Source organism: Carex rostrata, chromosome 13 (genome assembly GCF_964058835.1).
Source record: "Carex rostrata chromosome 13, lpCarRost1.2, whole genome shotgun sequence".
Taxonomy (NCBI): domain Eukaryota; kingdom Viridiplantae; phylum Streptophyta; class Magnoliopsida; order Poales; family Cyperaceae; genus Carex; species Carex rostrata.
The window spans coordinates 2,446,392-2,474,284 of NC_135930.1; the positions used below are offsets into that span (position 1 = coordinate 2,446,392).

The 27,893-nt window shown below is 34.5% G+C and overlaps 5 protein-coding genes and 1 non-coding gene across 7 annotated transcripts; 3 read left to right on the forward strand and 3 right to left on the reverse strand.

Annotated features, from left to right (window-relative positions):
* Positions 1 to 966: 966 nt before the first annotated feature.
* LOC144564079 (lectin protein kinase family protein) lies at positions 967 to 3,793 on the forward strand. Its single transcript, XM_078313587.1, has one exon. It carries the CDS (start codon positions 1,141 to 1,143, stop codon positions 3,586 to 3,588), a length of 2,448 nt encoding a protein of 815 aa, XP_078169713.1. The 5' UTR covers positions 967 to 1,140; the 3' UTR covers positions 3,589 to 3,793.
* A 747-nt stretch (positions 3,794 to 4,540) lies between these two features.
* TRNAQ-UUG (transfer RNA glutamine (anticodon UUG)) lies at positions 4,541 to 4,612 on the forward strand. Its single transcript has one exon. It is a non-coding gene; the product is annotated as a tRNA-Gln (tRNA).
* A 1,883-nt stretch (positions 4,613 to 6,495) lies between these two features.
* On the reverse strand, positions 6,496 to 11,443 carry LOC144564201 (polyketide cyclase/dehydrase/lipid transporter). Its single transcript, XM_078313761.1, has 11 exons — positions 11,029 to 11,443; positions 10,802 to 10,922; positions 10,643 to 10,728; positions 9,771 to 10,128; positions 9,137 to 9,237; positions 8,958 to 9,024; positions 8,743 to 8,867; positions 8,512 to 8,614; positions 7,597 to 8,049; positions 7,419 to 7,491; positions 6,496 to 6,867 (listed from the first exon to the last, which is right to left on the reverse strand). Exons 1-11 carry the CDS (start codon positions 11,394 to 11,396, stop codon positions 6,632 to 6,634), a joined length of 2,091 nt encoding a protein of 696 aa, XP_078169887.1. The 5' UTR covers positions 11,397 to 11,443; the 3' UTR covers positions 6,496 to 6,631.
* An 887-nt stretch (positions 11,444 to 12,330) lies between these two features.
* On the forward strand, positions 12,331 to 14,768 carry LOC144564664 (DNA ligase-like protein). The gene is made up of 8 exons (XM_078314267.1): positions 12,331 to 12,537; positions 12,977 to 13,066; positions 13,336 to 13,395; positions 13,843 to 13,882; positions 13,960 to 14,053; positions 14,199 to 14,258; positions 14,343 to 14,434; positions 14,525 to 14,768. The coding sequence occupies exons 1-8, from the start codon at positions 12,404 to 12,406 to the stop codon at positions 14,606 to 14,608; spliced, it is 654 nt and encodes a 217-aa protein (XP_078170393.1). The 5' UTR covers positions 12,331 to 12,403; the 3' UTR covers positions 14,609 to 14,768.
* Positions 14,769 to 14,846: 78 nt separating this feature from the next.
* Positions 14,847 to 18,011, reverse strand: LOC144564665 (RNA-binding (RRM/RBD/RNP motifs) family protein). Of its 2 annotated transcripts, none has more exons than XM_078314268.1 (4): positions 17,853 to 18,011; positions 16,889 to 17,016; positions 16,081 to 16,449; positions 14,847 to 15,238 (listed from the first exon to the last, which is right to left on the reverse strand). In XM_078314268.1, the coding sequence occupies exons 2-4, from the start codon at positions 17,009 to 17,011 to the stop codon at positions 15,083 to 15,085; spliced, it is 648 nt and encodes a 215-aa protein (XP_078170394.1). In that variant the 5' UTR covers positions 17,012 to 17,016; positions 17,853 to 18,011; the 3' UTR covers positions 14,847 to 15,082. The 2 variants fall into 2 exon arrangements, with proteins under 2 accessions (XP_078170394.1, XP_078170395.1); XM_078314269.1 differs by having other exon boundaries at positions 16,889 to 17,035; positions 17,853 to 17,997.
* A 4,775-nt stretch (positions 18,012 to 22,786) lies between these two features.
* LOC144564458 (UPF0481 protein At3g47200-like) lies at positions 22,787 to 24,159 on the reverse strand. The gene is made up of 2 exons (XM_078314056.1): positions 23,660 to 24,159; positions 22,787 to 23,405 (listed from the first exon to the last, which is right to left on the reverse strand). Exons 1-2 carry the CDS (start codon positions 24,157 to 24,159, stop codon positions 22,787 to 22,789), a joined length of 1,119 nt encoding a protein of 372 aa, XP_078170182.1.
* Between the last annotated feature and the right edge of the window lie 3,734 nt (positions 24,160 to 27,893).

Sequence of the window (27,893 nt, forward strand, 5' to 3'; positions counted from 1 at the left end):
GCCCTACTATTTTTGGAAATTTTTATATATATATATATATATGTGTGTGTTGATTGTTCTATGTTCGTTTATCACACGGAATTCGGAATTTTTCTGCAAGAAAAAAAACAAAAATTTCAAAAGAAAAGTACATTGCAAACAAAAAAAATGTTGATTTTGACTCTGTTAAGTGAGGTCCTAATACAATTAGTCAAAAACAGCGACCAAATCAACACTTGATTTTCCATTCAAGCAGCAGTCCAATAGGAGGACTATCGGCAGCCATTGAATTTCCAATTATTAATACTACTATATCAAAAATACAAAAATTAAAGGGCTAAATTGAAAATAACGGTTTGACTTTTCAAAACCGCCTTTGTTGACTGAACCAAAAGACCTCCGCATTTATATTTTTCAACTGCCAACCCAACCCACACGGCACCATCAACGTCCGTATAATCCCTGCTTGTTGGGACCCACTGATTCCTCTCCTTATCACAGCCGTTAAAATCCCTTAGTATCTCTCATCCAACGGCTAATAAAAGCAACAGATCGCTGAGAGACACATTAAAGGTCATCAATTAACGCGATATTCAGTACTGACCCAGGACACGAGTGAAGTCGCTCTAATGATCTTCTATTACAGTTCCTCCTGTTGATAGATTGAAAATTCCATAGACACGGTACGATATTGAACAGACTGTAAGCTATAAATTATGGGGGTATCTTATGCACGGTTTATTAAAGACCAGGTGTACGAAACTTTTTTAGACTTCCACTGTAGCAGCGCTCGATAATTGGATATGTTCTGACGTACGCATGGTTTAAAGATGGAGCGTTGAACTTCTCTATAAGATTCGTCATTTATATTCCAATAATGCTTTAGTCTACCGGATAAATTCTGTACTGTGTTTAATCAGAAATCTATTCCCATGATCTTTCCTTTTCACTTCCTTTCTTCCAGTCTCACCATGAGAGAGCGGTCTACTCTGCTTTGCTCTTAATTTCTCCCTTCTCTCTATCATTTCTTCTTCGCTTATGACCTTCACCATTTAAATTAACCAAACTATCTTCTCAAAAGGAGAAAAGAGAGAGAAATGATTTAGCTCAATCACTGAATTGAAGAGCTCAGATTTTCTCTACAACTCCTCTTGGCGAAAGATGCGACCTTTTGCTCTACAAACCCTAACTTTCTCCCTCCTTTTCTCTCTCATCCCCTTCCTCACCACCTCTGCTGATGTCCCTCTCGGCTCAATTATAACCCCACTGAACTCCTCTTCATGGTCTTCCCCAAACGGCACCTTCGTTCTCTCCTTTGTTTCGCCTCAGACTTCGCCTAACCTCTACTATCCTGCCATCTCTTACTCCTCTGTACCAATCTGGAATCCACCGGGCCCGCCTCTTGTAGACTCAGGTGGGTCCCTCCGCCTCCTCCAATCAGGCAACTTGGTGCTTCAAAATTCGTCTGGCAACATCCTTTGGCAGAGTGACACGTCATCCCTTGGTGTAACCTCTGCATCCTTGCTTGATACTGGTAACTTTGTGCTAAACAATTCAAGTTCTTATGTGTGGCAATCCTTCGAACACCCAGCAGACACTATTATAGCGGGACAAAATTTCAACTTAAACCAAACCCTCACCTCAAATTCATACTCTTTCTCTCTCCTACAATCAGGAAACCTCACTCTCAAGTACAACGGTACTATCGAGTATTTTAACAATGGCTATAACACAACTTACACGCAAAACCGAAACTTAACCTCACCGGTTCTGTCCTTACAAACAAATGGCATAGTTCAAATTTACGACGGGTCTCTTAACTCAACCGTGGTTATTGCCTATAGCGATAATTATGGCGATACTGCTTCCATGCTTCGGTTTTTGCGGCTTGACAGTGATGGTAATTTCCGGGCTTACAGTGCATTCCCTGGATCATCTGCTAGTGAAGCTGAACAGTGGTCAGCCGTAACCGAGCAATGCAATGTTTTTGGTTATTGCGGGAATTACGGCTTGTGCACGTACAATAATACATCTCCTATTTGCATCTGCCCCTCCAAAAATTTTGAATTCATCAATCAATCCAATCCGAGAGGTGGGTGTAAGAGAACCGTGGATCTGAGCAAGTGCCCCACAAACTCTACTATGTTAGAATTGGATAACACGCAGTTTTTAACTTACCCACCTGAAGTATCAAATGAGAGATATTTTGTCGGTTTAACTGCGTGCCATCAAAACTGCTTAACGGGTTCATCTTGCGTTGCTTCAACCGCTCTTGGTGACGGGTCGGGTTTGTGCTATTTAAAGGTGGATGATTTTGTTAGCGCGTATCAATCGGCAACCTTGCCTAGCACATCTTATGTAAAGGTGTGCCCACCTGCTGTACCAAACCCGGCTCCCTCGGGTTCAACTGGGCCAAATAGGGGACCCTCTCAGGTACGTTCTTGGGTGGTTGTAGTAATAGTTGTCGGTGCAATCTTCGGGTTGGTTTTGCTCGAGTGGGGCCTTTGGTGGTGCTTTTGTCGCAATAGCCCAAAATATGGCGGGTCACCATCGGGTCAATACGCACTCCTTGAGTACGCATCAGGTGCTCCTGTGCAATTCTCATACAAGGAATTGAGCCGTGCCACAAGAGGGTTTAAAGAGAGGTTGGGATCGGGCGGGTTCGGCACGGTTTATCGTGGCTTGGTGAACCGCATTTCAGTTGCAGTTAAACGGCTCGAGGGAATTGAACAAGGCGAGAAGCAATTTCGTATGGAGGTGGCCACTATTAGTAGCACTCACCATTTAAATCTGGTGCGTTTAATAGGGTTTTGCTCTGAAGGAAGGCATCGGTTGTTGGTATATGAGTTTATGAAAAATGTATCCCTTGATGCGTACCTTTTCGGGGACGGGAAGCATTTACCATGGCCAATCCGCTTCAACATAGCTGTCGGTACAGCCCGTGGCGTGACGTACCTACACGAAGAATGCCGTGATTGTATTGTGCATTGTGACATAAAGCCGGAGAATATTTTACTCGACGAGAACTTCAATGCGAAGGTTTCAGATTTCGGGTTGGCAAAGTTGATCAATGCTAAGGACCACCGGAACCGCACGCTAACAAGTGTGCGCGGGACCCGGGGATACTTGGCTCCCGAATGGCTAGCAAATTTACCGATAACATCCAAATCTGACGTGTATAGTTACGGCATGGTATTGCTTGAGCTTATAAGTGGCCGAAGAAACTTCGATGTGTCAGAAGAAACCGGCCGAAAGAAGTTCTCAATGTGGGCTTACGAGGAGTTTGAGAGGGGTGATTTCGAAAACATACTTGATCAGAGGGTTGTTTGTATAGATTTGGATATGGAGCAAATTGAAAGGGCTTTGAAAGTGTGTTTCTGGTGTATACAGGAGCAGCCTTCCATGAGGCCATCAATGGGGAAGGTGGTGCAAATGCTAGAAGGGGTAATGGAGGTCGAACGGGCCCCGCCACCTAGAGTGCCACTGGAGACGACTCTGAATGTTACAGGTGGCAGTGACAGGGAGGCTACGGGTTCTTTCATGGTGTTTACACCGGGTGCACCGGAGGAGTCGGTTTTGGTGAAGGATTATGAGTTGGACCCTCATTAATTCAAGATTTGTAAATGAAATTAGAGTTTGTCAAACTGTTTATATTGTAGTATTATACAATTAATTTTTATTTTTATTTTTATTGAGCTTCTGTAATTTTGGGTATTATATGCAAATTGGAGTAATATAAATATATTGTAAGGAGATTAGATTAATTTCCAATGTTAAGGAACTATAATAGAACTTTAGGAGCCTTACATTCTTCCATATCATAATTCCATAGCTCCTTTTATAAATATATTGCCGTTGATGATTGATCAAAATTATAAGAGTAGATATTTATTGAAATTTATGCAGCTTTAACTGATGAAGTGACTTCTTCAATCATTTAAAAATATTTATATATATTAGACGATATATTAGGTTGAGAGATATCAGCAAATACTCGGACTGTAATTAATAGCAACAAAAAGAGTAGGCTACGGTGCCATGGGTTGCATAGAAGGCTACGGTGTTACGGCTCACTATTTAAGTTTTTAAAATTCTAACGGTTGATCTGAACCGTTCATTTTGTTCTTCATATTAATATGTGTTTGGAGACCAAATTTTATATTTTTTGGAAATTGTTTACTATTTTTTTAGATAGGTAGAAAATTAAATATCTGAATGATGCATAATTTTTTAAATCAAGTGATTTTCTATCTATCTAAAAAAATAATAAATTATTTTCAAAAAATATAAAATTTGGTCTCCAAACACATATTAATATGGAGAACAAGATGAACGGTTCGGATCGACTGTTAGGATTTTGAAAACTCGAATATTAAACCGTAGCACCGTAGCCTTACTCCAACAAAAATTAGGTAAGATATATTTTATAATCTGTTTAGTATTAACTATGTAACTAGACAATTTAACAGAATCTTCAATAATTGTTCTTCCCTCGTTTGGTGCATCTTCCAGGCAATTATATATCTATATGTAGTAAATATAATGTGTAGAAGACATCATCGGTTTCGTAGTGTAGTGGTTAGCACTCCAGACTTTGAATCTGGCGACCTGGGTTCGAATCCCGGCGAGACCTTTCTTTTTTTATCCCCCCCCCTTTTTTTTTTTGCCTTTCCTCGTCTGGACTGAAATAAACACTAAATGCCCATTTAGATTTAATAATTACATAAAGAAAGATACCTTTCTATAAAAAAAAAAAAATTCATTTTAAATGGAAGATGTGGACAACGGCATTTAACAAATATGTTAAATGAAACGAATTATATCAAATATCCTTTTATTTTTAAATCTTAAGTTGAAAACAACGGCATATGCCATTCATACAATAAAAGTATATTAATTTTATAAAAGTATATGTTGTGCAAGAAATATATTGTAGATATAAATAAGCAATAAAAGTATATGTAATTACTTTTATAGTTAGTTTTTTTTTTTGTATAATTCAAGAGTCAAAAACATCTTATAATAATTTGTACAAATAAACAAACAGTCTCAACTTAATGAACATTGTCAGTTATTGATTTATTTATTAAAATTAAGAGAATACAATCTAAAATATGTGAAATAACAAATTATATCAAATATCATCCTTTAAATATATTAAATTGAAAAATAAATAAAACAACATATGCAATTCATACAATAAAAGTATATTAATATTTATAAATTTATTAGTCAATATTAAACACTAAATAGTAATAAATATATTGTAGATATAAAAATCCCAAACGAAAACGAATAAGTATAGAATGAGGCTTATTCTTTTTACTACTAGTGTAGTTAATATCAAACATTTGACAAAATAATTTATCTTGAGTACAAGATCTACGAACTGAGCAAATAAAAAGCTATACAGCCAATTTTTTATTCTTCTATATTGGGTGAATAATAATGTCAAATAAATTATATATGAATATTTTTTTTGAACATCTAATCAACGTAAAGAAGTATATTACACAAAAAAGAACACAAAGGAACAACAATGCGCTAGAAAAAATTCCTACAAATGTAGATACTTTTAGTAATTTATAACTACAATCTCTAAACAATAGTATGATCTACATTGTCTTTTTCTGTGCTATAATCAATATCAAGGTACAATTAACATCAATTATATTGTTTTTCCATATCACATGATTAAATATTAAAATACATGCAACATAGATATATAATTTTTAAGGTTTTAAATAGCGATTATCGAGTCATCGCGAAAAAGCTAAAAAAAAAAGGTGATAGCACTAAAAATAGTTGATAACACTAACATTTAAAGTCCAAAAAAACTATAATATAGCTATTGCGCACTATAGCGCAATTTAGAATCCTGATAATTTATGTACTAACTTCAATATAAAAATAAATCACTGGACATATCGAACTTTTTTGGTGATAAAAATGAGATGAGCATTGTGATATAAAAAAAAAAGTACTACAAAACCGATATATCGCATAGAAAGAGACATGTTCAAATTATAGAAATGCTGCAATTAAATTTTTGCAATTATATAGTCTATAGGGTCTCAGCAAAAAAAATGTCCACTTTTTCCCATTTCAAAAAATTTACATGAAAAATTTGCAGCATAACTTTGTTGTTTTTCGTGTTGACGGAGTTAAAACACAGAAGGTGGCAGAACTGTGCAAATCTTAAAAACCGTTTGCTGATATTAGCTTTAGTACTTACAGTGAACAATCGTTTTTAATGGATTAAAAAAGAAATCAAGTAAGAATTAAAAAAAATTCGTAGGACCTTATAAAACGAAAGAATAAAAGTGTAATTTTCTGTTTTAGAAGCAAACGCTGCAATCCTTTTGTAAACACAGTTCATTGATTTACTGTTTTGAAAGTCTTTTAAAAAGAGATGATAAACATTCAAATTTAGTGTTATTTATCATACATTTTATCTGGTTTTAATTAGGCCAAGAACAGTTAATTATAAGAAAAAAAAAGACATGAGAGCTTACATTTATTTTGTAAATTCGTAATTCTATTTGCCACATTTTAAAAAAATGGTTTACAAAGAAGATGTCAATGCATTATCAACAAAAGATCCTTTTTTTTTTTTTTTTTACTTTTTCTTTCTTTCTTTTAAGATAGTGTATCAGTCAATATCTAAATCTTGATATTTTGCAATCCATTTCTGTGGTTCTTGAGATGAACTTGCCTTGTTCATAATAACTTTGCTTCCATTAATGGTGCCTAGTTCATAATCAAGGGGATCGTCTTCTTCGTCAGAACTAGACCGCTTCTTGGTTCGCCTCAACTGGAGAGATAGGAGGCGTGATACCTCCTGTAACCCTCCCCATTTCTCCAGTGCTCGTGCAATGTCGTACCTTCCTGTGCAATTATAACAAGCTTGTAAGAAGGAAATTATATTTTTAAATGAGTGAGGCTATGGTAGTATGCATAGCGCAGATTGGTTCGTACTATGGATCAATATCTTCGTTTTTAAAGTTCAAATAGTCGATTTGAACCGTTCATTATGATCTCCATATGGAAATGTACTTGGATAGGAAATTTTACATTCCTTTAGAATTTTGTTACTATTTTATTAGATAGGTAGAAAATCACCCGATCTTAAAGATTTTTAACCATCCCAGAAAGCAGTGATTTTCTACCTATTTAAAAAACTAATATATTTTTTTTTAAATGTAAAATTTGGTCTCAAAGTACATTTTCATATGGAGATCATGTTGAGCGGTTCGAATCGACTGTTTGAACATTAAAAACAAAGATATGAATCTATACCACAGACCCATCCGTTGTTTGCCAAGTACCATAGCCTCACTAAGGAAAAAAAGATTCCAAATTAATTAATTGGCAAACCACATTGAAATACAAATTTGGTTTGGATCAAATAACAAAATACTTTCAAATTTTCAAATTACCAGCACGCTCGAAAGATTTTCGGCTCGGCATAAATGTGGGATCCATCCCCCAATTTCTCTGGAATCTTCTAATCTGCAATTTTAACAGATTTTTAATCAAATATGCTAGGACATTTCATAATTAACGGAAAATATAAAAATGAAAACTATATAAAAAATATGGAAGGTATAGTAGTACCTCTACATGCAAATTTTCCAAATTATCCCAATAACCTTTGGGTTTTCTATCCTTATAAGCCAAAGATAAATTCATCAACCCTGCTACTTTTCTAAAACCACCCATTTTTGTTATCGCCTTTTCAATATCCACCCTTCCATGTTGCCTGAGTTGTTTTCTCATGGGCATAAAACCGTCTTGCCCATATGTCGAAATGAACCCTAGAATTTCTGATTTTAACACCTCCATGTCAGTTTGCAAACCCGGCACTTTTGGTCTTTGAGAATTGGCACTTTTAGAGGGCTGGAAAATGGATACTTGGTCGGCAAGACTCTTTTGGAGAAATTGTAAGCTGTCAGGATCATGTGAGGTTGGTGTAACAGGAGGATCAATGGACCCGGTCTTGGCAAGTTCTATTTTTTCAGCATAATCACGGATTGCACATAGGTTTGATGGTAAATCTTCATATATAACCTGAATTGAGGAAAAAAAAACAGAGAAAGAACATTGAATACAGAAGTTGCATTTGTAAACTACTGGTACAGTAAATAACGTACAAGTAACATATCTATCCATTATTTTGTACATTTTTTTTTTTGCCTATTAGAAGGAATCTTCTTTTTAGAGAACAAGTCATTTTTTCACTATTTTTTTTTTCATATATTAGGGCATTAATCTAATTTAGCTTTTAATGAATGATTTAGTTTTCTATCAAGCCATACCAACCGAGACTGGCAAAATTTAATGAGTCAGAAAATGGTACATGCCTTATGGTACAACAGGCAATGCACTTGCTATGCTAGTTGATATCAACACTTGTGTGATAGCAACTGGCACCATCGCAGACTACTATCGTACCCAGATCAAACATCAGTTACATCACAACTGGTGCTAGACTGTACTGGTACAATTAACAGGAACTGGTTTGTTGCGTACCTCTTCAACAATTGCTTCTGAGAGAAAGGTATCTTGGTGCATCTTTGTCTCAACCATATATTTAAGCAAGGTGTGATGATCTCCTAACTGTTCTAGATGCCACCTTGTCAGGATAAAAAATAATGACCCTTATTGACAATTTAAGGAAATCACATTTAATATTTTCTATATATATATTTTAACACCTCCCTTGAAAGGAGTAATAAATTAGCAGTCAAAATGTTAACACACCTCCCTTGTAAGGAGTCAAAATCTCCCTCGACTTGTTCAAAGCTTATTTCTTTCTCTAGTTCTTCATTCAAATCTAGTACCACTCGTGCATGGAGTACCATGTACAACAACCCCTTGCATCCTTCCTGCATAGAAATTACAAGTTCTAATATTTCAAAAGGCGGGGGGGGGGGGGGGGGGGGCGGGAGGGAGAAAGAGATGATTATGCATCGTACCTGAAGAATGCGAACCTTGTTATTATCTCGAAAGACGACTTTGCTGATTGCTAAGTTCGGTACAATCCTGTTCAATATATATAATTGGGGGTTAAAACCTACTTGAGTGATAAATTTTAAAAATTTCATGTTAGGAAGATAAACCAGAAAGTAATATACTGAATGAATGAACATTATACTCTGGCAATTCTTCGTAGGCTGTTAAAACATTCCACACTTCCCTAACTGGTGCCTTCACAGTGATGCTAGCATACACACATCTGTGGGTCCCACCATTTTCCTTTGGTATATTAAAAAGACAAGAGATAATTATATTAATGCTTTCGGTATTTTGTACAATCTTAATAGGGGCAATCTTATGACTTGTAATTTCCTACATTGTTCCGTCTGTCAGTTGGTATTGATGTTAAACAAAGAGAACCATACAATACAAAACAAACAAGAAAGTCTCGGGGAAATAGACTATTCGCAAAAACCTTCAACTAACTTCATCTCTATAAATTAGAAACAGACCATTTTGCGCTACATTTCATACCAAACTGAAAATTTTAGATCAAAAAGGACATTTTTAAGCAAACCCTCTTAAGTTTAATGAAATCTTTCTTCCTTCTTTTCTACCCATTCCTATTTTGCCCAAATAATAGCGCTTAATTGCTTATCAAAGAGTTTTGTACAAAGGAAGTGGAATGAGCACACCTGTGCAAGAAAACTTTCACTCTAAAGTCAAAAGAAAAGACATTACTTAAGAGTAATTAATCATCCTGATATAAATGATAAATGTAATGCTGCGAATACTGAGAAGAATAAAATTACCAGAAGTCCATCAAAATTGCGAAGATGTATCTCATCTACCACGCAAGGTCTATCAATCCTGCAAGTATTTCCATAAATACCCCATTTTTTCCCATTTAATGCACCATCCGCTTTCACGCCCGTGTCACTATTCAACTTTTTAACTCCCGATAAGTCTTTAAGACTGGAGACATGCGCCTTCAGATCTATGCAGTCGCTATTTACATCGGTGATTTCTCTGCATTTTTTCTCTGCCCAGAATGCTAATGCCTCGAGGTTTGTTGGAAGGTCGGATCTAATTATTCTCTCCAGTAATATTGCCGGAAAGTTCAACCTTGGTATGACATTTACCTCATATGATAGTTTTGCTGTGCCAGGCCTACTCAAATTAATTATATGTTGGTAACCGTCAAATAAAATAAAAATTATCTGGGAACCTCCCTTTTTTTGAGAATATACTATGGTACTATGCATAGTGCGGATTGGCCCGTACTTTGGATCAATATCTCTGTTTTCAAAGTTCAAATAGTTGATCTGAACCGTTCAACATGATCTCCATATAAAAATGTACTTGCAAACAAAATTTTACATTTTTTTACTAATTTTTAGATAGGTAGAAAATCACTTGATTTAAAAATTCTATGTTTGGACTTTGAAAACAGAGAAATTGATCTACAGTACGGACCAATCCGTTCTATGCATAGTACTGTAGCCTCACTCGTATAATTTATACCCATTCTGGATAAGATTTTAACTTTGCTTATTGAACTGGTACAACACCAGTTGCTCTTGGTAAGTCGATACAAGCATGTTTCTACGAGTGTGGAATAGTGAAATACTGGTTCAAGATGCAAATTGTTTATATAAGAAGTGGAATATAAAATGAGAGGCACCTTGTACCGGCAATAACCGACCACTTGCCTTCAAACTTCTTAAAATCCCCATCAACCATGGAGAAATGGAGCTCGCGGCCATTAACCTATCCACAACAATTCATCTTAGAACCTCTAACTAAATTTTCAAATTAATGACTATAACAAATGCAAAATTACCGAGTTGGGAATCTCTTGAAGATCCAGAACTACTCGTGCCTCAATGTGCCAATAAAGTGCTCTTTGAAGACCTCTCTGTTCTAACCATATCCTCCCCTCATGTGCGCATGGTATCCTTCCACTGTTACAAAACCCAAAATTGAACAATTTTTAGGGCATTTTTGCAAAAAATGTGAAAAAAATTGTTAAAATAAAACAATATGATTCAAAAATAAACAAAAAGGTACCTATAAATAAGATTGGGAATGAAATCAGCAAGCCTTTCGTAGTCCGTGAGCACGCTCCAGACGGAGTCTACGTCAGCATTGACTACAATTGACGAATGAACCGCTCTCTCGCGCCAAGAGATAACCTGCACATCGCATCGCACGTGACCTGCCTCCTCTTCTTTCTGCTTTTCTTTCTCCTCTTTCTCTACTTTTTTCCTTGAAACGTGAGATCGATTCGGGTTCTTCTGAGCTCCGGTTACTGCAATGGCGGCCCTGGTTTCAACTCGAGCAACGAAGAAGTGATCATAGCGGAGGTGATTGAGTGTAGAGTTACGATTAGGGTTTGGATGGAGGGAAGGAGAGGTGAGAGAGCGTAGAGCTCTCATGGAGGTAGTGAAGTGTTACTGAGAAGAGAGACAGAGATACGTTGGATTATTTGTGGTTGTCCTTCTTTTCGAATTCATTTCACCCCAGTTAACGCAAATTTTGAGTTTAGATCCGAACCGTCCAATAAGTGCTAGCACGAATATTAAAGGAACTCCATGCATTCCATCTCGGGCCGGATTGGCCTAGATTCTGATCTAACGGTCATGATCTAAACAGAACAATTTAGTTACTTCAGAGGATCCGGCAACTTTTTTCCCGTGTTTATTTTGTTTGTTTGGCGAATGGATATTTATCTGGCGGGAAAGAAAGATAGCTGTGTGGCCACTTGTTCATTGGATATCCAGATTCTCTAGGACATGTTCGGTGTAAATTTTACTGAAATGAATCATATATAAAGAACGTTCAGAGGATCTTTACTCTGTGCCTCGTCTGATTAGAACGTTGGATGACGTGGCCCTCTATAAGCCATGAATATATATGTGCGTCCGTTCTAGTCTAGTCAATTCTGACTAAGGTCGGGTCTGGGTCAATGTTTGGGGCCCAAGAGCAGTGTCTCATGGTATTAGCCTCTGAATTCGGTATAGGAGTTCGGATCTTCAGCATTACCTACCTTTTGAATTAAAATCTATGCCGTCCGATCTTAATCCGAACCAATCGGAGACTGTAGTGTATGGGGTTAATTAAGATTCGTGCTAATATATAACAAACGGATAGGATTTGAACTCAAACGGTGAGGGTATAATTTCGGTATATAGTATGTCGTTATTTGATCACACATTTGCAGCTACGCTATGTCGCTAACTACAAAAATACCCAAAAGTTAGATAAGGTTTTAATTTAAAATGGAAGACTTCAAAAGGACAAAATTGTAAACTTGGCCAAATTTTCAACTTATAAATAGAACACCGCCAAGCTCTCTTGAGTCTTGACTAAGAGTGGTGAAATCTGAACTCAAATTTTGAATTTCGCGCTGGGAGAGTGAGAGAGAGAGGAGCGAAGAGCAAAAATGGCATCCGCCAGAGCTAACAAGAGATCGAAGGAAAGCAGCGCAGAAAGCCTTGTCGGGATTGGATCTGATAAGAAGAAGAGACAGAGAGATGAAGATCTTGGCGATTTTGATCCAGATCTAGACATCTCCAGGTACTCCGTGACATTCTTATGTTCATTCCCCTTTATCCAGTAGATCTATTGATTTACCTGTGGATTTCTTCAGAAAATTTATCCTTTCTGCTTCAATTCCTCTTGAATGAGGCAATAAGCATGGCTATGTCTCGCTTAGTTCTTTTTTTTTGAATGGATAACTGGCTCATTCATTGGAGCAATGGTAGTTTTTATATCTTATTTGACTTTTGTGTTAATCAGATTGATCTTAGTTTTACCCTGATGTTCTGACATTTAGCTCGAATTACCTTTTAGTTTCCTGATTATGTAATTTTCATGCCAGTTCCTCACTGAATAAATCCAAACTGATTGCAAGATTCGTCTCTGCTGAAATCAGAAAGTAGCATATATAGACAAATTTCAGATCTATCCTTTGACTCTAAACATGCATTAAATGTGTTTTATTTATTTATTTCAGTGATATAAAAGGAATCTTATCAGCCTTACATAGCATCAGAGAGAAGGCACAGAAAGATGGCCAGAAGAAGAGTGAAGAAACAATTGGAAGGTACTTATTTAATAATTATTTAATTTTAATTATTCTTGCAATTATAGGGAAGTTCCTTAAATCAATTTATGAATCACCCTGATTAAAATTTGATTCTTGTCTGATCTGACAAAAATTTAGGTGAAAAAACTATATGTGTATTCACTGGATTATATTTATAGTTATTTTTTTAATAATTTTATGCTGAGATTATATTTATTGTATAGAAGGCTTAACATTAGCATCTGTAATAACACTGACAAGTTACTATCGGGTTTTCTTGACAACAGTGTGGCATCAGAGATTCGCAACGTGATAGATGATGCCAAGTCTAAGGTTGACAAAGACAGGTAATTAAACATGAATTAATAGTCATATTTTTGTTTGTCTTGCATTGTGTAAGTATATATTAATGTTTCCAATTCATGAAAACAATTTGTTATCTGTGATCTTAATTTTAGGCTTCATTTTGTTGCTACTGATTCTATAATTATTTATTCACTTCTAGTAAGCTATGTTCTAATCCTAGAATGGAAAAAAATAAGAGAACTTTACAAAAGCTCCTCAAATTCAATTATTTACAAAACAGCAATTGCTTTGTATTGAGAACAAAAAACAATTGTGTTTAACATGTTAAGGAATCTTTTTTTGTTTGAAAATATTTCAAACTAATTAGAAGCAAGAGACTGTTTTCAGTTACCTGATATCAAGGGGGTCTTTCTGCAAAGTTCACTCAGTCACTTGTTCTGAATTGAATTTAATGTATCCTGATCTGAACTCTTTGCTTTGCATATCAGACAAAATTTCTTGAAGTCCCTATTGAAGCTTTCTAAAGAGGTAATAATAAACCTATGGGATATTGCGGTAATTTATATAGTTAAAATATGTAGCTAATCTTGACTTGATTTTTGTAGTGTGAAAATGCACTGAAGAATGAATATGCCAAGTTTCAAGGAGCATATGAGAAATTTGCGAAAGATAAAGCTGCCTCTTTACAATCTTTCAAGGGTAACTTTGCCCATCTCCATTTCTAATTTTGCACATAGCAAGGCTGTGCAAATGAAATGATATGTTTTCTGTAATCTTGTCAAAATAAAATACTTTATCTTTGATCTGTTTTTGTTCTAATAACTCGTGCTTTCTTTTTTTGTAGAGATGTTTGAGAAATATGAAGGTGAAAAGGAGAAACTGTTTGTCAAATATGAGCAACAAAGTAAGAATAAAGCAACTCAAGAAGAGGTCTATTTAGTTTTTCATTTTAAATATAAATCACATCATTTTTATATTCAATTTTCAGGGAAAAAAGAGAAGAGCACTCTGTCTGATTTAGAGAAACTATGCAAGGAGAAGGTAGCAAGTGCCGAAGAAGAAATAAAAAAGAAGCAGCAGGTACATGTTTATAACCTGAACCTTGTTATGAAGTTGTATATTTTTGTTAGATTGAATTTAATTTGAATTTGAATTTGATTCTTTGAACAGGATGATAAATCATTCAGTATGCTTCGTAAATCACTTGGGTCATTTTTGGATGGTGGCTCTGATGAAGAAGATTTGACTCCTTGAAATCTTAAAAAACATATTCACAATAGACTTGCTCTTGTTTCACCTAAATATCAGTCATATCCTTGTCTACCGAAAAATGCATCTTTTTCCTTCTTTTATGTACTTTATTTTTTTTACTAACATAAAATTTGTTTTAATTCGGTCGAGTATAGTATGGATTGTTATAATTCATATCATCTAAACAGAAATATTATAATACCTTAGGTGATATGAAGTCATTTTAATTTTCACAAGCAGACTTTTGTAAATCATAAAACATTCAATCTAACTATCGTTACTCATTAGCAACCAGGTTTCAATAGTTACAGATATCATGAGATGCTAAGCAAACATCATCTACTCAGTTAAACTTTCTCTGGTTACCTCATGGGTTAGAATTAGGGGATCTTCTTTAAGATTCGTGCCAAGCAAAAAGTTACAGCGCTGGATCTGAACTCCAGAATTACATCCATGAAAGTTATAACAAGAAATGAATTAGATGTCCTCAGCAAGGCTGATGTCGTAACAAGAGGCGAGTTTGGGGATGGTGCCATCATGTATAGACTTGTCGAGAATCTCATATTTCTTGTAGTCAGTTGTCAGTGCTTCTTGTTCCTGCTCTGCAAGTTTCCCCTCTATCTCTAGTTGTGCCTGTAGTTCCAAATATATGGTTTCATAATCGTTAGTCTGTAAAATGTTATTATTATAAAGTTATACACTGTAGTGTTGTTACTGTTTTACCACTTTGGTCCTTAGTTTCTTTTTAATGTTCCGTCTTAGTCTCAAGAACAATTAAATTTTCATCATATTGATCTCTACCATATTACTACAAGTCAAATCAATCGACAAAAAACCCATATAGCCATTTTGCATGGACACCTAGAAACAAGCCATGTGCACAACTTGCGATGACAGCTTGTTGACACGGTCAACTTTTTTATTCATGACACAGTCAATTCATTGACACATCATAATGATCCCTAGTTTCTTTTATTGTTATACAAGTCATCCCTGTTCTGTTACTGTTTTTCCACTTTGGTCTCTAGTTTCTTTTAATGTTCCGTTTCAGTCTAAAGAATTGACATTCAAATTTTCATCATATTTAATTCCTACTATCTTACTTCAAGTCCAATCAATCGACAAAAACCCCATAGAGCCATTTTGCATGGACCCACCTAGAAACAAGCTGTGCCTGTGCCGGACACAGCCATGTGCACGACACGTAACCGACATGGTCAACTGTTATTTAGGACACGGTCAGTTCATTTACACAGCATCAAGTAAAACTGTCCCATCATTCTAATCTAACAATTGGATACCATTTCTATATATCTCCACAATGCTCAACTGTTTATTAAAATATGGAAAAAAAAAGTTAGGTGCTATATTAGAGTTAAACCAAAGGTCAAGCATCCCGTCAATTTAGTAATAAAAATACATACAACTTTTTATCTAATATTTATTAGCCTAAAGGAGGTTTTTAATCACATCACCTTGATGAGTGCAATCCTCTCGGCCTGGTGCCGTTTCGCCATCAACTCCAGCTTCTTGATATTATCCGAATCCGGGTCACGAGGTTCGACCCACCGAAACTCGATTGGTTTTTTCCCAGGTCGGGTAGGCCGGTCAGGGAACAATTCGAGCCAAGCCCGCTTGGCCCGGATGGGACGGGGCATGCCCGACAACATAAAAGGGAAGTCAGTAAGTGTCTCAACCACAGCCTTGGCCTTTTTCTCGCTCTCCATTTCGACCAGTGCCGCCTGGGCCAAGTTTTCAAATGGAAACACCTGGTTGGGAAGGAATTCGACGGTTTCTACTCGACCCACTTGGCCCAAAGCAGCTTTTATCACTGCATCTGTAACCTTTGTGGAAATGAAATGAACAAGTTTTATTCTTTCGCAAGTGATATTGTAATTACCTTGTGGTTTTATTTTTAAAAGTAAATTCTCAACACCAGAAAAAATTGTGCTTGCCTTCTTTTTTTGTTGGATTTTCCCTATCAGGCCTTTGAATTTGCAAAGTTTTGTCGGAATATTTATATACTTTTAACTGTTTATTTTTTTTATTTCTAATGGGAGACGGACGACCAAAGAAAAAATCAAACTTGAAACAGTTCAAGAAATGTTCACCGGAAATAATATAGCTGATATAAAATCAGAAAAAAGGTACAACATATTAAAAGAAGGTATATTAATTCAAAAGGGATATCTGAGAATTCTAATGGTACTTCTATAAGCTGTACTATAAATCAACCATATGCCACATTTACAAACTTTACATGTACAAAAGAGATTAAATAACCTGGGGAGAGAGGTGTTCAATGTAGACAGTCCTTTTAACCTTTGCCTCAAATTCGGCATAAATTTTTCTCTGCTCCTCAATTGACAGCAGCGCTTGACCCTCTGCGTGTGATGTTGAGGCCATTACACCTGTAAGCACAAATGCTACCTGTTGTTAACAGTTAATCAGGCCTGGTACAGTTGTACCAGTAGCATTGTATCTTTTTCTAGCAAGTCTAGTCCTGTTCAGAAATGTTACCTCAGATTTCAATTATAAAAAAGGGGGAATTTCATATACACCCCTCAAAAACCTCGAAATTACATATTTTCCCCCTCTAAATTTCATAATATCATATTTACCCTTATAAAATTTAAAGTGAAATTGTATCATAATTACCCTTCTAGATTTAGAGCTGAATTCGGATGCTATGAAGTTTCAACAAAATTTTACCTCAGATTTCAACAATAAAACGAAAAAGGGGGAATTTCATATACACCCCACAAAAAACCTCGAATTCATGTATTCCCCCCTCTAAATTCCATAATATCATTTACCAGTAGCTGAATTCTACAAGGTCTAGTCCTCTTGGTTTGGAGCTGAATTCAGATACTACAGTTGCAATAAAGTTTTACCTGAGATTTCAATAAAAAGAAAAAATTATTAGCCTAGACTGTTACTGATATGAACCAGCTAAGGTTGCCAACTAACTGAAAGCAAGAAGTAACAAAAGCAACCCCAATTAACCAAAAGGAACGCAGTTGATTAAGCTAATAAATTATGAAATTGAACCAAGAGAAACCTTAACACCGTAATTCTCCAAAAGGGAAACTAAAAGAATCTCATTTTTTCCTACTGCGACCACTATCCCTCTCCTCTATCCTCACCTCGCGTCGCACTAGATCGTATTTGGCCAGAGGAAAAAAAAAAATAGATAAACACACACACTGCAACATATAGAGCAACAGAGAGAGAAAGAGAGAGAGACCTGGAGAGAAGTGTCGCAGGAACGGAGCTCCGATTTGGCAAAACCCTCGCCTTTTGAGAGGAAAGGGGAAAGAGGGGGAGCGAGGGGTTTGGTCGTTTTAATGGCTAGCGCGGGAGAAAAAGAGGAAGCTTGTCGGAAACTAAAAAGAGGGTAAAAAAAAAAAAAAAAAACGGGGACGATTAATATCCTGATTTTTACTTGAATTCAGATCCGTGATTTTTATTAATACCCTCCAACAAAAAAATAATAGTACATATAAGTTTCAAAATGCGGCCATTTTTATTAATATTCTTAAAAAAAACTTAATTTTAAAAATAACCCTACATTGAATTTTTTTTTTTTAAAATACCCCAACCGCCAGGCCCACTGGCGGCCCAAAACACAAGCGGACCGCCCGTCCCACGGGCGGGTCACAACACTAGCAGACCGCCCGTGGGACGGGCGGTCTACTGTTCACTATTTTTTTTTTTTTTTTTTTTTAGAGATCTTATTATTTTGATTTAAATAATTTTGTGAAAAAAAAGTTTTCTTATTTAGAGTGTATGCCAAAAAATAAAATATTTAATATATTTACGAAGTGATGTCGTAAAACAAAGTTGGTTGATGTCTCGCAAAATAAGCGATCTTCAATGATAGGCAAAAAATTATGTGAATCCATTAGAAATTAAAAAAAAATTCGTTTTTAATAAAGAAATTATAAATATTAATATGACAATGAGAGAGTACAAATATCTTTATTTTTATGTCTTTATTATGTATTTATTATTAAATTTAAAACTTAAATATTAAAATGAAACCGTTAGATCTTATCAATTTTCTGTATGTTTGTATAAAATATTTTGATATTTCAACTTAGTTTTAATTGAATCAGAAATTTACAGAAATACACTGATATATTGTAACTTTTTTTTTATTGGATTTTGTTCACTATTTTTGTTAGATAGGTGTAAAATCATTGTTATAAGATGGTTCTAGACCATTCAAGCAAGTAATTTATTACCTATCTAAAAAAAAGTAAAAAAGTTTCAAATAATATAAAATTGGATCTCCAACCACATTTTCATATTGATATAATGTTGAGCGATTCAAATCAATTATTTAGACTTTGGAAACAGAAATAAATATGCGGAGTATGAGTAGAGTACAAAACCAACAATAGTGCTCTATGGATATAATATCAGAATAGATATACTCTTTTCAAATTACTTTGTTTTCATCGGTTAAAAATGAACAAGGTCAATCGAAATTAAAGAATGATTATAAATTCTGTGGCATCCAAAATTCAACATAAATGGATGTTCATGAGAGTATTTGAAAGATCTCTACAACATCCCCCAGAAAAAAGAAAAAAAAAATCCCCAGAAGAAATTTACCGAGTACGCAAGGATTCATAAAAATAACACTCTCATGTCTGTTAGGGTTCCTATGGTTGGATTCATAAAAATAACAAAATTTACCGAGTACACAAGGATTGTTCATCAACTGTTTCGCTCGTTTCTACACTATCTTCTGATTCTTCGGCTACATTTTCGGCTTCATTATCCATAAGCTCCTGTATATTTATATGTATATGTATATATGTAGATATGTAGATATGTATATGTATATATGTACATATGTATATATTATACATATATTATAAAAACCAGAATAAAGGCCAAGTCCTTCATTAGTGTTATATTTAGACTTGTGATATAAAATAAAAAAAATCAAATATAATCAAATATAATCAAATCAAAGTTCACAAAAAAAAAAATCAAAGTTCACCAAAAAAATAAAAATAAAAATAAATCAAAGTTATAAAGATTTACGACATCACTTCTTAAATATATCAAATATTTTATTTTTTGGCATACACTCTAAATAAGAAAACTTTTTTTCACAAAATTATTTAAATCAAAATACTAAGATCTCTAAAAAAAAAAAATAGTGAACAGTAGACCGCCCGTCCCACGGGCGGTCTGCTAGTGCTGTGACCCGCCCGTGGTACGGGCGGTCCGCTTGTGTTTTGGGCCGCCCATGGGCCTGGTGGTTGGGGCATTTTTAAAAAAAATCAATGTAGGGTTATTTTTAAAATTTAGTTTTTTTTTATGGATATTAATAAAAATGGCTGTTCAAAATGTCCTAACCATCCAGTATTTAGACGATCAGTTTTTTTTTTCTATCAAACCACTCAGCGTTTGGGCGGTCAACTATAGTAATTTTTTTTTAGAGATATAAATATTTTCATCAAAAAATCAAAAAATAAAAAATGTTCACTTTTATAGCAAACATTTATTTTGATATTTTTCTTAATGTTCAATTCAGTGTTAAAAATGAGAAATGAAGACAACATCCCGTGCCGCGAAACTTCTAAGTAATAAATCTAACTTGAAAGACATTAAGAAAGATATCAAAACAATCATTTTAATGTCTATTTTTTATCGCAAATATTCATACACACTAAGCATCTCTAAAAAAAAGCTTTAGCTAATCGGCCCACAGTGGGGCGGTTTGCTATAATTTTAAATTTTTTTTTAGAAATATTTAGTGTGTATAGAATGAATGTTTGCTATAAAAATTGGTATTCTACATGTTCGAAAAATAAAAATGAAAAACTTAATCGGAAATTTCAACTCAAGTTTGGAGGCTCTTCTTTTTGTTTGTTGGCAACTTTAGATATGTATTTGTCAATTTTACGTCTCCAATGGGTGCCTAGCGTCTGTTCAAGTATTTGCAATATAATATGACAAATTAGAATGCCTTTTCAAAGTAATTCAATCTGATCGATATAACATCACAGAATCTCTCTTTGATTACAATATATTCATCTGGGATAAGTGTCATACAATATATGTTTTAGATGAAAATATTTAAATCTCTTAAAAAAAATTATTGTTTGGTAAACATCTGTAAAAAAAATCACAATAATTTTAAAACTAGTATATATTTGCTATTTGCTAGTATAAACTAATTTGTACCTTGGTAAGCATCTGAAAATATTAAGATTTCTAAAAAAAAAAAAAAGTTATTGTACATGACTGCTCAAATGCTGGGCGGTTTGGTAAACATTGGAAAAAAAATGATCTTCCAAACGTAGAGCGGTTAGGGTATTTTGGAAATTTTTTCAGCTCAGATGGCATATTTGTTATTTTTTTTGTTGGAGGGTATTAATAAAAATCACAGAATTCAGATCCCTAAAGTAATCCAAATTTTGTTTTTGGATGTGGACCGTCAGATCTGCTCCGGCACAATATTAAAGTAGCACCGTGCATTATTCCACTTCGGACGGACCAGATTGTCCCGAATTCTGATCGGACGGTCATAATCTAAAACCAAAATGGGGTTGGTTAGAAGTCCGGACCCACTTGTACTTGGGTTGGGCTGTTCTCCTTTCACGTTTTCTTGTGCCATAAATTGTTTATTTAGGGAGCGGAGCAGCTTATGTTCGGACCAGATCGTTAGATTTGTGTCAAAATTCGTGCATAATTCTTAATAATTTATAATTTAATTTAACACACTAATCTTAACGCGTATGGAACAGAATAGATGCGCCAAATTATTTTAAGAATTGAACTTATACCAAGTTATTTTAAGAAAATGATACAAGGAACAAAGAGGATCATTGTAAGATGCTCGGCTATTTATCTACAATACTGTGCCAAAAATATAATACAAAGTTTCATTCTTTTTTTTTGCTCTGAATTATCCACAGAACTCATCCATGTAATTATCAAAAGAAGCTAGCATTGCCTTTATTGTTCTCCATCTCTGAAATCCTGTGCATATTTCACCTCATTGCAATTCACCCACTGGCCACTGGTGCCTCACTGAGCCACAAGAAATGGATGTTAAGTCATATAGTTTTGCACTTACACTAACCTGATTCAAGAAATTAATTAACTAATGTTATTAGCCCAGAATGAATTTTTTGAAATTTTTTAGTAAGAAAATATATGTCCTTTTTATATCCACAACACCAAAAAAACAAGAATTTAATCATTGAGGCTATGGTACTATGCATATATTGAGTTTGTGGATGAGAACATCTTTTAGACTATTGACTATTTCACCCTCGTTACCTACCTAGGGACTAGGGTCCAATACCGTGGAGTAGGTCTGATAAACATCGGACTTACTTTAAATTTGATGGACTACATAACCGTCCAATTCGCTTTAAGATGTGCTCTGCTTTAATATCTGTATGCACTCAAATCAATTTTTGTATGCACGGATCTTAAAGCGGATCAAAATGACCTACTATGTTCTCTTGAGTAAAGATTGAAAGTTAAACTACTAAATTATTTAATATCCACAAGAGATTCTTCTATTTAGATTTCAAACATGTAACTTCTAACACATATAACATTGTCTTTACACACCCTGTTCTCGATTTACTCCGTTCTCAGTTTTTTTTAAAACCATTTCGAATTTTTGACACCCGTCTTTATCCGCAAGGGACGAGAATAATAAAACATCAAACTATTCCAATAGTACTAATTTGAGATCATGTATCATTATGAAATGTTAACGACATGTTAACCACATTTTTCCAATACTTATTTGCAAGAAACAAAAGTTTAATTTTAAATTGTTGGAGCCAGACTCAGGTGAAATAAACAGATCAGCTTTGTTCTTGCAACCAGTTTGAATTGAGTGCTAATTACCGCCACAATTTTTTTTAAGATAATTGAATTTTTTTTTTTTTTTGTAAAATAAAACCAGCACCATATGTACAGTGCTCAACGCTTATATATGCAATACTACAAGAATAACAAACTATAATGAGAGTTTCATATAATGACAATTTGAACTCCAAATTGTAAACATCATTGCGATACATATATAGGGAAGCAAATATCCAGAGAACAAACCAAACCAAACCAAAGAAAACCAAACCAAAGGAAAAAATGGGAAAAGGATAAAAAAATGGAAACTGATATATATAATTATTATTACTTCGTCCTTGGGCTGTAATATCCATCGATAGTGTAGAATGTCTGAAGTACCGTAAGAATTAGCAAGATGACAGCTGCGAACACCGAGATGACCGCCCATGGGCTATTGCAGTAGTTATGCTGCAAGTTCGCCCATCTACGGTTCCAACTTGACTTGTAGTATTTGTCGACATTCAGGAACAAGTCGGAGAAATTATTTTCTTTGTAGTTGATCAAACCAAGGTCACCAATTTCATTGAAGAAAGTGGCCGCGGCTGAGTGGTTGCTCATAGTATTATAAATAATGTCAAATTTTTGAAGTAACTCGACATCCTTTTCTGTATCGATAAGATCATTCATAAGTTTCATGTAGGTGCTAATAATTCGAATGGAGGGTGGCATGAAATTCTCAAAGGCGATGAGATTTACCAATAAGGTCGCCATAGTTGGGTCAATTTTTAGGCAATGCATGCGCATGATGCCCTTGGAAAATTCAACTTGAAGGCCTGTATTTTCCTTTTTTGTTTTTTGAAACGTTATACCTGCTGTCTGATGAAGTTCAGTTGCATTGACCATCAACTTTGTTACCCCGCGGTGATCTGCCCAGTTGGTTTCCGCCTGTCTGGCATCCCTAGGCCTATTCATTATTTCAATTAATGGTGTCATAGTACATGGCACGGAGGCTTTCCAATAAAAGTCGAGCAAATGGTCTGATTCGAAATTCAAGCAATTAATTATCACTGCTTGTCCATGGAAAATCCAAGCATACAAAATATTTAACGACATCTATAAGGGGGGGGGGGGGGGGGGGGGGGGGGCAATTGTCTCTCATCTGGAAAAAGCCAGTAATACACCACATTGATAAAAAAGAGGGGAATTTGATTCTCTAACAGAAGCAAGTCAGATCTTACGTCTTTCATGTTCACCTCTAGAAAACCCGTGCTCTTCATTCCAAAAAAAGAGAGCATTATTCGGATAATAAAGCAGCTATCCAGAACTAGCATATTAACAAATTCAGCACCCCTAATTTTGTTAAATTTCTTTTTGTAGAAACTACGAGCACGCTTTTCAAATTGCATAAATGGGCCGACAGGTACGACCCGATCAATATTACTTCCACCACCAGCTGACCGCTTCACAAGGTCTGACATGCACCGGACTTTTTTATCTTTCATGGATTGGAGGATTGGACGGTCACGGTGGTACGGCCCAATAGAAACCAACTTAGGCTCAAACTCAGTTTCTCGACCGTATTTGATGTGCGTTGGGGCACGGAAAATAGAATCTGATGATGAATTGGAATCGTGACTCCAATAAGGTCTAACCTTCATCTCTTCGTTCTCCGGGCCCTCTGCGGCTGATGTCATTTCGATATCTATCACTGGGTCCATTTTGCTTTGTGTGTATGTGTTTCGTGTTTTGGTTTGTTTTCTGGTTTCACAATACCATGTAGGGTTGGGTGTGTATATATATATATATATATATATGAGGGTTTATATAAGACACTGCCACTGTCAGATTCTAAAAAGAAAAAGAGGGTTTATATAAGAAAAAAGTAATATGATTGGGTGAATAGAGTTTAAAGAAGACAAAAGTATATCTTCATTTCATTATTAAGTACGTTAGGTGTCTCATCTATCAAAGGTTACAATTGAAAGATGAAATTTTGAATTTAATCTTATCCATCGAATTACATAATTTGTCTTCTTTTAATTAAATGCATATCTTTTATGTGTAGAACTTCAAATTTAGTTAAAATAAAACTCGCCACACGCACAACCACATAATACGTTATAATTAAATTTGAGCCAACTAAGTCTTTTAGCAAATTTTTTTTATATAAAATATGTTTCCTTATTTCTTCTTCTTCAATTGAACAAACTCCGCATATATATTTTCTTACTCCTTCATTTAAACACAATGGAAATTGATATTTCTTTTCCTTATATCTCCTTATTTGTTTCCTTGTATCTCCTTGTTAGGTGTCGATTCTAACAAGTTTTTTTTTCAATTAGTGTAAATCAGAGGCGAGAGTTTTTTTTTTGGACAATATTGTCCTCTCATCGTAAAAGAAACTATTGTGCCAGATCAATTAGAATAATCAGATAAGTAATCACTGTGGGACCCGTCAATATTTATTAGATCTCCAAATAATAATCGATACAACGTCCAAATAGAATTGGAAACGTATCGTTCATGCAATTTTTGCTATCATTTAAGCAATCAATAAATATTAATTAGGGATCAACTAACTCAATTTCTCCCATTTATCCTCCAGTCAATAACTACTTGTGGGGACCATTAACTAACTGCACTTCATTAATTACTTTGGGACCATCTAATATTTGATAGATTTTATAACTGACGCGTGCAAATATGGATACATATGCGCGCAAGTTTTAATATATAATATATCAAGTATTAATACCTACGATACTAAGTAGTTTAAAAAAAAAAACTGGACATCACACACACATCTTTTATACGTTTTTAGAGTTAGTTTTTTTTTTCTCCGTTTAATCTCATCAATATTTCTGACGATCTGTGAGGAAATTTGCAAATCTAAAACCATAGACATCTTTTACATAATTTTTTCTTTAAAATGAGATCCATGATGACATATTTTCGAGCTATCCTTCGTGAAATTATTCATACCTCGTCGTAAAAGTATTTATACCTAGTAATGCAAATATTTATACATCGTCGTAAATACCTTGTTGTGTAAGTATTCATTTTAGATAAAACGCTTGATACATAAACTATTAACATTTGCATGACAAGGTATGAATACTTGCATTACGATGTATAAATACTTGCACTACTTAATATTAATATTTTTCAAACGTCATCTTGTATCATATAGAAAAAAATTGATAAAATATGTTAGGTACAAACACTTCAGACATGAATTATATACACATGCATTACAAGATATGAATACTTGAACGACGATGTATGAATACTTGCTCGACAAGATATGAATACTTGCATGACAAGATATGAATACTTGCACGACGGACAACCCGAAAGTACGTTATCATGGATCTCATTTGAAAGATAAAATTACGTATAAGACGTCCATGATTTTAGATTTGCAAATTTTCTCACATATCGTCAGAAATATTGAAGAGATGGAACGAAAAAAAAATCCAACTCTAAAAACGTGTAAAAGATGTGTGTGCAATGTGTCCAGATTTTTTTTCGAAGTACTTAATATCTTAGGTATGAATGCTTGATGTATTATATATTAACACTTGCATGCATAGGTATTCAGATTTGCACGCGTCAGTTATAAAATCTATCAAATATTAGGTGGTCTCCCAAGTAATTAATTAATGAAGTGCAGTTAGTTAATGGTCCCCACAAGTAGTTATTGACTGGGGATGAATGGGGGAAATAGATTGGGGGATAAAAATCTTTATTCTATTAATTAATATCCATACGAATCAAACTATGAAATTGACAAATAAAACACAAAAATAAAAAACAAAAATAAAATGAAAACCATACGGCCCAAGCTATGAAATTGACAAATAAAAAAAAAATGAAAATCATACGGCCTAAAATAAAAATCAGTACTCATAATTTAATAACATAAATTCAAATGAAATCTCTCATGAACCGTTTATTATTATTATTATTAGAATTAAAAAAATAGAAAAAAAATAATTTAAACTAAGCATAGTAATGATATTATTTTCAGAAGTCATATTAAGGTCTTCATTTTCATTCACCCGTTCATTAACTTGAGGGGCTTGATTGTGGGTTCATAGTTTGTGCTTTTTTTATGCTTCGACAAGTTTAAATTTAGAAGAATCTCATTTGCTATCCACTTTTCTCTCAAAAAAAGAATCTCATTTGCTAGAATTTAATGTTTTTTGTTGTTGTTGTTGTTGTTGTTGTTGTTGTTGTTGTCATGGAGACCTGTCCTTGTGGAGTGGTGGGACTTTTGATTCGAGCATCAACTTAAAGCTTCCAAATGAAGCCTCAAAATTGAGACCTGTGCTTGTTGAGTAGGACTTTTGATTCGAGCATCAACTTAAAGCTTCCAAATGAAGCCTCAAAATTCGATTTTTCATCGAATTTTGAGGCTTCATTTGGAAGTTTAAGTTGATGCTCGAATCAAAAGTCCCACTCAACAATTTGCCAAGTACAAAACTTGTTTGGAATTGAGTCTTCGAATTAGATTTAAACATGATTAGAGTATCTTGTTTAGCAAAATAAATTTCTAAACTTTGAAAATAACATATAGACATGTAAGAAGTTGATCAAATTTAGATTAAAAGACACATTTGCTAATTTCAAATCTCAAATTTAAGGAATAAGATAGTGTTTTTATGCATCAAGTCAAAAATTTTGCTAATTTTATTAGTTTTCAATTGGAGCAATTATAATAGATTATTTATATTTTGTTTGTTCATTTTCAAAAATATTGAACTACATCGAAGAATATCACACTGACAATGATACTTCAACATTTTTTTCATTTTTTTTTGGAAGTAGAAATGTGGAGGTTAAGCCTCCCTATATCATTTGTTGTTGTTTATTTTACTGTTATTTATTATTTGTCTCTCTGTTTTTTGTCATTTGGGCTTTTTAATTTCATTCATATTTCTTATCCTTTGACCGACGACCCTTTCACTCGGCAATGTTGGGTCACTAAGAATCTCTTCATATTCTATTCAATCTCATAATATGTCCACGTTGCAACGCATGAGCACGATACTAGTATATATATAGCTAGGGATGTCGTTGTCATTATATTACACTACAAGAAAGGAATAGTATACGCTCTTCGTAATCAGGTGCGAGGTTCTTGGACTTGTTTGATGTTTCATTTTCAGGAATTAAATTCGTCTTTTCGTTTGTCATGTTGTATGTCTGATTGTTGCATAACTGAAATTGTTTGATGTTTCATTTTCAGGAAGTTGTATGTTTGATGTTTCATTTTCAGGAATTAAATTCGTCTTTTCGTTTGTCATGTTGTATGTCTGATTCTTGGACTTGTTTGATGTCTGATTGTTGCGCCAAATTATTTTAAGAATTCAACTTATACCATTGAAATTAGGGTTGTACAAAATTTCTCGAACTCGCAACTCACTCATAACTTGCTCGTTAATGGCTC

Coding starts and splice junctions, on each gene's coding strand:
- LOC144564458 (XM_078314056.1), bottom strand. CDS start 24,159: ATGGACCCAGTGATAGATATCGAAATGACATCAGCCGCAGAGGGCCCG. Junction 23,406..23,659: donor GTAAGATCTGACTTGCTTCT/GTTAGAGAATCA, acceptor AATAATGAATAG/GCCTAGGGATGCCAGACAGG.
- LOC144564665 (XM_078314268.1), bottom strand. CDS start 17,011: ATGGCCTCAACATCACACGCAGAGGGTCAAGCGCTGCTGTCAATTGAG. Junction 16,450..16,888: donor TTGAACACCTCTCTCCCCAG/GTTATTTAATCT, acceptor ATTTCCACAAAG/GTTACAGATGCAGTGATAAA. Junction 15,239..16,080: donor AGAGGATTGCACTCATCAAG/GTGATGTGATTA, acceptor TTGGAACTACAG/GCACAACTAGAGATAGAGGG.
- LOC144564079 (XM_078313587.1), top strand. CDS start 1,141: ATGCGACCTTTTGCTCTACAAACCCTAACTTTCTCCCTCCTTTTCTCT.
- LOC144564201 (XM_078313761.1), bottom strand. CDS start 11,396: ATGAGAGCTCTACGCTCTCTCACCTCTCCTTCCCTCCATCCAAACCCT. Junction 10,923..11,028: donor ATTCCCAATCTTATTTATAG/GTACCTTTTTGT, acceptor GTTTTGTAACAG/TGGAAGGATACCATGCGCAC. Junction 8,868..8,957: donor ACAAGGTTCGCATTCTTCAG/GTACGATGCATA, acceptor ATTTCTATGCAG/GAAGGATGCAAGGGGTTGTT.
- LOC144564664 (XM_078314267.1), top strand. CDS start 12,404: ATGGCATCCGCCAGAGCTAACAAGAGATCGAAGGAAAGCAGCGCAGAA. Junction 13,067..13,335: donor AGTGAAGAAACAATTGGAAG/GTACTTATTTAA, acceptor TCTTGACAACAG/TGTGGCATCAGAGATTCGCA. Junction 13,396..13,842: donor TCTAAGGTTGACAAAGACAG/GTAATTAAACAT, acceptor TTTGCATATCAG/ACAAAATTTCTTGAAGTCCC.